At 49.0% G+C, this 9,101-nt stretch overlaps 1 protein-coding gene across 1 annotated transcript in view; it reads right to left on the bottom strand.

Moving 5' to 3' along the window:
* The window catches only part of FOXK2 (forkhead box K2), a 43,448-nt gene extending 37,134 nt beyond the window's left edge, over positions 1 to 6,314 (bottom strand). The window contains exons 1-2 of the mRNA XM_006886303.1: positions 6,261 to 6,314; positions 4 to 164 (exon numbers count right to left, since the gene is read on the bottom strand). Of these exons, the coding sequence (XP_006886365.1) occupies positions 4 to 164; positions 6,261 to 6,314 (215 nt within the window). The remainder of the gene's footprint in view (positions 1 to 3; positions 165 to 6,260) is intronic.
* Between the last annotated feature and the right edge of the window lie 2,787 nt (positions 6,315 to 9,101).

The following is a 9,101-nucleotide window of genomic DNA, read 5'->3' on the forward strand; positions in this document are numbered from 1 at the left end:
GGCGCGAGCACGGCGGCCACGGCGGGCGCCTGGACAGTGGGCAGCGTGGGCCTGGGCCCTGAGGCCTGGAGCGCGCGGCCTGCTCCGGCCGGTGCTGGCAAGGCCCCTGCGGGGCACTGGCCCTGCCGGCGGATGGCCAGCCACCCGAGTGTGGCCAGTCGGGGCTTGGGGAGAGACAGCAGGACGTGATGCTGTGTCCAGTGGGCGCTGGACAGCCCTGTGCCCGCCGTCCTCGCCGTGTGAAACCGCCCCAGCCGAGCATCAGCGAGATGATTGTCTTACATCATCCAACCTTAGCAGCTTTCCCCCTGAAAATAGAGAGGATGAATGGCGAGAGGGCTTTACTGGTCAGGGCAGCTTCTACATATTAAAAAGTCCAGCGTCCTCGTGGTGTCCCTAAGCGTGCCGCCTGAGATGGGGAAGCACAGGCGGTGACTGAGAACACGCTCCTGCAGGCGGGGTGGGCAGGAGCCAAACCCACCATCCCCAGGTCTGTTCAGGCTCAGGCGACCTGAAGGACAGCCGAGCTGCCCACTCCCTCTCTCGGAAGGATCGAGCTCCCGGCACCATGCCTGCCTTGCACGGTCAGCGACTGTGAAGCTCAAGCTGCCAGCCTTTGAGCAAGCAGCTCAGCACTTGACCACTGTGCCACCAGGACTCCTTGGTGAACGTTATGACATTATTTCAGTTATAAAATGGAAAGTGTCTGGACAGAGGGAATGCCATTTGTTGGAGCAGTGGCTTCCAAAAACTCAAACTGACGATCTCAGAGCCCTGCACCAGCCTTTTAGGGAGGAGACTCCCCTCTTTCTCCCTCAGAATAGCTCGTGGTTTCGGGCCACTGATCTTAAAAGTATGACAAGTTACACACTAGCCACCAACACTCCTTGAACAATAAACTCACCACAAAAATATCACCCACATTAAAGCTGCACTTGCTTAAGAGAGTAGTAGGTGAGGAACAGTGGGCCACTGAGAGCTGCAGCTCTTTCTATACCATGGCTTCCTAATCTGTGTGCACAGACTTCCTAGAAGAAATGGACTTACCTGCTGTGTGTGTTTATAGTGACAGCTTAAATTCCCAAGAGCTTCAACTGTTTTTGAACCCTATATATGACAGAACTTCCAAAACAAGAAGATTGTAAAATGCTCACATGAGAGAGCTCCTAGGTTTCAGGTAAGTGAGAGAAGGAGCAAGTGACAACGCATCAATGGGCGAGGGTCCTGCTTCCAGTGTGTAGAGAGTCACGTGTCCGAAGCTTCTGGGGCCCCGTGTGCTCCCAGTGACGTGAAGGTCTGGGTCTTGACCTGGCTCAGTGCTGCTAGTCCTGGATGCACAGCAACTGTCCGGGAACAGAAACCCCTCACACTGGCAATTCTGACTGGCTGGTGGAGCACATGGAGCTTGTTACAGTTCATGCAGGTACATAACAAACTAGCTCACTGCCATCAGGTCAGAACTGTCTCACAGCTGCTCTCCCCCCCCCCCCAGGAGGTTTTCAAGGGCTGGAATCCCACAGGAGAAGGTTGCCCATCCTTCCGCAGAGCAGCAGGCTCTTGGTGGAGTTCATTTCTTGTCCACGTGCTGGCATCTGCAACAGGTGTTCCCAGTGGCAGGACCTCTTTCCTGCCATGTCTATGTGATGTCCTTATAGTGGCAGCATAAGGCATCTCTCTAGAAAGACAGGTGGTGCCAGGACCTGTGCAGGTGCAAGAGGCTCAGGCATATAAGACTTCAGAGCAGGAGAGTGATCACCACGTGCTGGGCCAGTCAGGGAAGGTTCCAGAAAGAAGAGGGGCTTGCTCTGGGACAGCCATGTTCTGGAGACACAGGGCAGGCATTGCTGTAGAAGGGGAATGATCCCTGGACAGGGAGCAGGCCAGCCCTCTGTGGAGTCACTGCACGTGGAATCACTCTGAAGGAGGAGAAATTAGAGGAAGCTGCAGTGATGAAGGTCTGCCTGGTGTTTGTCAGTGCTGCTATAGCAGTGGTGCTGCAAGAGAGTGACACCGTCAAACAGAAGCTCACTTTCTCACTGTTCAGGAAGCTAGAGTCCAGGTCCAGGCTGCCAGCTCTTGAGGAAGCCCTCTGTGACTTCTGGAAGAAGTGCCCATCTCCTTTGGCATCTGCTGTCCTAGGATTACTTGAAGACTCGCATGGTGGGAGCTCCCCAGCACAGGGGCCTGTGTCCAAGGCACACCCCCCTGCTGTCTCTTTTTCTCAGTGGGCCTGAGGACCCCTTCTCTCTGCTCACTTCTCCCTTTTCTCTCCTTTTTTTTTTCTTTTTTTTGTGTGTGTGTGCGTGTGAGTGTACCGTCAAATCAGATCTGACTGGTACAGGAGGAGATTGTCCCTCCTTTTCCCGGCAGAGCATCTGGTGGATTCGAACCATGTGCCTCTGGGATTGTAATTGCAGCTCCTTGCCACTAGGCCACCAGAGCTCCCCTCTTTTTCTCTCTTCTAAGATGAAAGGTGATGGAGGAAAGTCTCCACATCAGATCAGGGATGTAGCATGACCCCAGTCTCTCCCTACAACTGATCACTGAAGACTTCTCAGATCTCATCATGGAAAGTGACGACCCCCTCATACCACAGCCACCTCTGATCCTGCCTCATCAGCATCACAAAGGTCAGGATTTATCACCCATGGGAATCACAGCATCACCAAGTTAACACTTCAATCCATGACAGCTTGACCTCCCTGGAGGGAGCCTCTGAAAGGCCAGAAATCAGGCCTGTGTTTATAACGGTCTGTTCTCTCATCAGGAAGCGTGTACTGAGCAGCCGCTGTGAACAGCAGGAGCAGAGATCCCAGCCAAGGGGTGTGTGCACCTGACTGTGGGTCCCCACGTGGTATATGCTCAGCCAAGAGCAGCTGCACCTGCTGAAAAGACAGCGAAGGATCAAGATATGGATGAGCACTGAGGAGGCGCCAGGGCAGCACCCTGGGAAGGGAACCTGGCTCATTGAAGGCCTGGGAAAGAGGAGAGGAAGAGACACCAAGACCTGTCCCGCGGCAGCCTTTTGGCACATCTGACCTTTGTGTCAGGAGAATGGGAAACATGGGGCTTTTGAGCACAGAAGTAGTTCTAGTTAGGTGCTGTAAAGGCGGGTATACTCACAGTGACCCTGTGAACAGCAGAAAATCAGAACCATGCCCTAGCCTGTGCCGTCCTCACCATTTCTGATATACTTAGGCCCATTGCTGTGGTCACTGTGTCATCTGGTAAACGGTTGGTCTTCCTCTCTTTCTCTGACCATCCATCTTTCCCAGTATAATGTCTCTTCCCAAGAATAGCTCCTTTTGATATACAAAAATATAGTATGATCCAATTTAATTTTTTAAAAAAGCAATCTGTTTACAAAATTTATCACAGGAAGACTACAGAATGGGACAGCAAGACCCGTGATCATCACAGTTCTTGACATCCATGTTGCTATTGTTGTCAAGTGCTGTCGGGTCACTTGCGACTCATAGCAACCGTATGTACAGCAGCTCTGAACCCTGCTCTATCCTGAGCCAATTTTATTGTCTTTGACACACCTACCACCATTACCCCATTCAGAGTCAATCCATCTTATCGAGGGTCTTCCTCTCTTGTGCTGTCCCTCTACCCTCCCAAGCATGGTATTCCTCTCCAAGGACTGATCCCTCCTTGCACCATGCCCAGAGTATGTCAGACGAAGCCTCAGAATCCTTGCTTCCAAGAAGCAGCCTGGTCTCACTCTCTCCAGGATGAACCTGTCTGTTCTCCTACCAATCTATAGTGTATTCAATACTCTTCTCCAGCACCGAAACTCAAAGGCATCAATTCTCCTTCTATCATCCCTAGTCATTGTCCAGCTTTCTGGTGCATAACAAGTAATTGCAAAGACGATGGCCTGGATCAGGCTCACCTTAGTCTCCAGACTGACATTGTTGCTCTTCAGTACTCTGGAGAGTCCCAGACAGCAGACTTTTGCTGCGCAATTTGTTTTTTGATTTTCTGGCTGCTGGTACCAAGAGTGGAGCCAAACAAACTGAAGCTGTTAACAATCTCAGTCTCTTTACTCTCTATCATGGTGCTGCCAATCAGCCCAGTGGTGAGAATCTTTGTTTTTTTGATGTTCAGCTTCAATTCATGTTAAAGACTGCAGCCCTTGGCCTTCTGCAGCAAGCACTTCAGGTCCTCCTCAGTTTCAGCAAGCAGGGTTATGACATCCTCAGTACTCAAGAGAATTAGTTTGTGAAAAGTGAGAAGCCCCCATGTTTAAGATGACTGCAGAAATGTCCACTTTGAATAACTGCAATGGGCATAATTTCCCAAATATTTTAAGTGAGGTGTTTGCTTGTTGTTTTGTGTTTGGTTGGGTTGGCTTTGTTTGTTGTTGTTGTTGTTTTTTAATTTTTAAAATGCCAGCCATTTTATTTTTATTATGATTTTTTTATTTTAATTATCATTTTAATAAAAGTTTACAGAAAAATTATATTTTCATTCATTCATTGTTGAAAATTTTACCCCCTCTTGGTTTTTTTTAATGTGTTTTGAGTGAAAGTCACAGAGCAAATTAGTTTTTCATTCACTCATGTACGTATTTTGTCCTAGACCATTAATTTATTGTGAGGTATTAAGTTGGTTGTGACTCATAGACACCCTGACAACGACAGATCAGACAGAATGAAATCTCACTTCTTCCCTGTGATTCTCATTTCCATTCTCATTCTGTGCCTTCTCTGTCTTCCCTTTTCTTGGTGGTAGTGTGCTCCAAGCACTGGAAGGAGAATTCTCCCCCCCCCCCCCGCTTCTTGTGTACCATCAAATCGGATCCAACTGGCACGGAAGGAGATTTCCCCTCCTTCTCCAGCAGAGCATCTGGTGGATTCAAACCACGCACCTCAGGATTGTAAACGTGGATTTTGAGGAGTGCACCCTTACTACCATGGTGAGCTGAAATGTGTCATTGTGTTCTTTAAGCCTGTAAATTGTCTTTGATTAGCAGAACTTTGTGTTACTTAACTTTCATCTTGATATCTTTGCAATGTTGTCAGTGCATGTGTTTGTCCATGAATGTGATCTGCTGATGGTCCTGTCAGCTCTGGAGATCCATATTTATGCTTGGTCAGAATCTTCTCAACAACAGGTTTTGTAGACACTAAACATAATGGTTTAGAAAGAACATGCAGATCTGTCTTGGAGAAGGTGCAGCCAGAGTGCTCCTTGGAGACAAGGATGGCGAAGCTTTTCTCATATACGTTAGGCACGATGCTAGGAGGGGCTGTTGCTTGGAAGGTGACGTCTTGGAAAGGAGGACGGGTGGCACCAGAGAGGAGGAGCCTCAGCCAGGTGGGTTGACACCATGACTGCAGCAGTGGGCTTGAGTGTGTCGGAGATTGTGAGGCTGTCAGGGCGCAGGACAGGGCTCAGGTCCATTGTTCACATGGTCGCTGTGAGTCGTACCCAACTTGGCAGCACCTAGCAACAGCAACAGAAGGGAGCTCGTATGGCTTGCTGGTAAGGAGCTGCGCTGCCAACCCAAAGACATGCGGTTCAAATCCACCGACTGCTCCTTAGAAAGAAGATGAACAGTCTCCTGTGTTATTCACGGCCTCTGAAAACCCGCTGGAGGGTCAGCTATGGGTCGGTTCCAACTCAGCAGTACGCAACAACAACATAGCACAATAGTTAACTGCAGCCTCTCCTGAGCTAAGGAAGAACAGAAAGCTTTTGAGGAATGAGTTGGTCATGCAGGTGAAAATCCTGAGTCTAACAGGGAAGACTTCATATACAGGTCAGGACAACCCCTCTGCTGATTGGAAGGGTCTGTGGCCGTAGGGGCCTGGCACACAGATGGCTCTAGCTGGGGTACCTCAAAGTGACTCAGGGCAAAGCAGTGCTGGGTTGAGTTAAAGGTCGCCACACTGAGCCCAGCCCTGACCTTTGTGTAGACATTTGACCATGGGCTTTGAGTTAGCTGTCAGCAATACAGCCTGGCAAAATGTCCCTGACAGGAGTGAACTTGGTGCTGCCTGAGGCTCTGAGGGTGGAAAACCCAACAGCCACTGAGGACTCTTTTCCCTTATGTACCAGACATGGAGCTCCCCCACAAGGAATGAATACCATCGCAGGTTCTGGAGGGGTACCTGCTCAAGGCACTGCTGGGCAAAACTGTGTAGTTGTCAGATGCCTCAGGACTGGCACTAGGAGGTGGAACCAGCTGTGGGCATTTGAGGGTCATCCCATTGCAGTCCCTGTAAAGGCAGAGGATCACGGACACTCACCGTGCTGCTGTGTGGAGGGCCTGCAGAGTCAGGCTTCACTGGGGCAGGGTCCATGGTAATCACACAAGAAGGAACAAGGATCTGCTTCCTTGTCACATGGCAAGACGAGCGGTGACCTCCCCGGGACAGCACATGAGCTACGTTCTATAGGAGAATGACCAAGGTGCCGGTGTTCTCACTGCAGGAGGAAGCCACCAGGGTGATGCCAGTTGGAAGGAAGACCCCCCCCGGGTCCTACCTCCCACCTGTCTTCCCATTTATAAGTGTGTCCTGTTCTGTTCTCCCCGCTGGATCTGCCAGCACTTCTAGAGTGGGCTCAGCTCTGAAGTGGCCCCACCACAAAGGCAGCTGTTGGGTCTGTAGGCAAGTCCCCTTCATATTAGAATGTCAAGCCTAGAGCCCAGACAGCCTCTGTGGGAGACAGAGAAGGTTGTGTGGGCCCCTTGGGCCAATGCGAAGACAATAAGGCTATGAGTAAGTAATCAGAAAGATGCAGTTTTGTCTTAAAGTAGAAAGTTTGCTGTGCTAGAATATGAAAGACTAGAGATGACACTTGAAGGCAGGTAACAAGCTTTAGAAGATCTGAGACCTTGTGAACTTTATACTCCTTAGTCCCAAGGAAGATGAGTGTATAGAGGAAAAAGGAAACATTGTCTGTTCATAGTGTTTCTTTTTTTTTTTTTATAGTGGGGGTCTTCAGGAAGTGAAGGAAGGGACATTCCATTGTTGTTCATAGTGTTTCAAAGTGGTGATGTCTCATAGCCAAGCCCCTCACCTACCTCCTTCCCTGTAGTTCATCACCAGAGTAAAATGATGAGCTGAAGCCCTGAAACAGGCCTTGGAGGACAAGCAGGAAGAGCTCACAGGTGTTAATGGCTGAAACCACCAGGTGGGGAAGGCTGTCCTGCGCAGCCAATGGTCTGGACACTGACCATTGCCCAAGGTGGGAAGTGTGCCAGAGCAACACATTGGTGTTGTACCTGTGTGCCAAACAGACAACCCATGGACATCCCATGCTTAGGCCTCAAGAAAAAAAGAGGTAGAGGCCCTGGACGCAGCCAGTGGCCAGTCAGTTCTGGGGCCTGGTGTCCCTGCCATCCATCCCGTCCAGATGGCAAGTTTTCCCTGGGTGTGGATCATTGTGGATATGTTGAGTTGCTGGGTTTTTGGGAATGGACAGGGTTTCTGAGGCTTTGGGAATGGGTGATGTTGCTGGGTCTTTGGAAATGGGTGATGTTGGGTTAGGGTCTTTGCGAATGGGTGATGTTGCTGGGTTTTGCGAATGGGTGATATTGGGTTAGGGTCTTTAGGATGCGTAGTGTTGGGTTGGGGTCATTGAAAATGGGGAGTGTGGCAGGGTCTTTGCAAAAGGGCAGTGTTGCTGTCTTGGCCTGTGTTACTCCTGTGGTCAGTGCCTGCAGCAGGGTGGCCAGGACCCTCCTGTCTGGCTTTTTGGCTGTGATGTCTCCTCAGGGACCCTCAGAGACCTTTCAGTTGAGGGAACATGCTATATTGAAGAACCAACCTCTGTGTCAAGGGCGGAGCAGGATTTTTTTGCAGGGCTGAATGTGGCTGCATTCCTGCTTGCTCTCCTGACTGCTGGTTCTATTACGCAGTACTTGCTGGGTCACTTGCAGGGCCAGGGCCTGTGACAAACTAGCCTGTGACAGGTTTACCAGGGAAATGAAAGTGTCCCCTTCCTGCTAGTGAGACATGAGATCCAGGGTGTCACTGAAGGGAATGGGGAGACTAAACCATAATGTTCTGACAAACCAATTGGAGCTCTTGGCCTTAAATGCCATTCTCATTGGCTCCTGTGTCTCTTGTGCATTAAAATTGCAGTTCAAGGAGCAGGGAACCCATAAAGGTGAGTGTAGTCTTTGTGTTGGTGGAAAGTCCTGCTGCCCCAGGTGAGACGGACACTTGCCAGTGGATCTAAAATGACAGAATGAAGTTTCCACTTTCAAAACCTCCACCAGATTTCATCTCCTTAGTCATAAAAGTGGGTTTCTTTTTCCCAGGCCTCTTGCTGCCCCTTTTCAGCCAGAAGTGGCCAGAGGAGCCATCGCCCTGAATCCCAAGACTCAGAAATCAATGGACAAAATGTAGATTGTAGCCATAGAGTATGATAATAAAGGCTTAATAGGGGCAAAGAGGTAATTGTTGCTTTGCCATTTCCTATGCTTACCGGAACTTGTTCTGCATTTTTTTATATTTAACTATTTTAATTAAGATTTTAATGAAAGATTATAGAGAACTTGGATTTCCATTTATTCATTATTGCACACATTTCCCTCCCAGCCCACTTCTTCCCCCTAGTTTGCTTTTCTCTTTGAAAAGAAAAAAAATTCTTTCATTGTTGTACAATCCCCTCACTCCAGTCCACTTTACTTTTCAGCTCTCATTCTGGACTCCTGTGATGCAAATAATGCCTCATTATATATCCCTTTTAAAAAATTCTCTCCCTCATAAGTTTCAATGCAGTATACATTATTTATCCTCTTTTCTTAGTTCCCCCACCCCGCAAACCGATGTCAGTCCTGTTTTAGAACAATGGCATTATGCAGTATTTGTCCTTTTGTGACTGAGATATTTCACTCAACATAATGTTCTCCAGGTCACCCATTTTATATAATATTTCATGAGTTCCTTGCTAATGCGAAACCTATACTTGGTTACCAAGAGGCAGTCATCAGAACAGAGCAAGGAGACACTACATGGTTCAAAATCAAGAAGGGGGTCCGTCAGGGATGTATTCTGTCTCCATACTTTTCAATCTGTATGCAGAACAGATCATCCAAGACGCTGCTCTGTATGAGGAGAAATGTGAGATCAAGATTG

The sequence above is a fragment of the Elephantulus edwardii genome, unplaced genomic scaffold (genome assembly GCF_000299155.1).
Source record: "Elephantulus edwardii isolate Elephantulus edwardi_28Jun2011 unplaced genomic scaffold, EleEdw1.0 scaffold00048, whole genome shotgun sequence".
Classification (NCBI taxonomy): domain Eukaryota; kingdom Metazoa; phylum Chordata; class Mammalia; order Macroscelidea; family Macroscelididae; genus Elephantulus; species Elephantulus edwardii.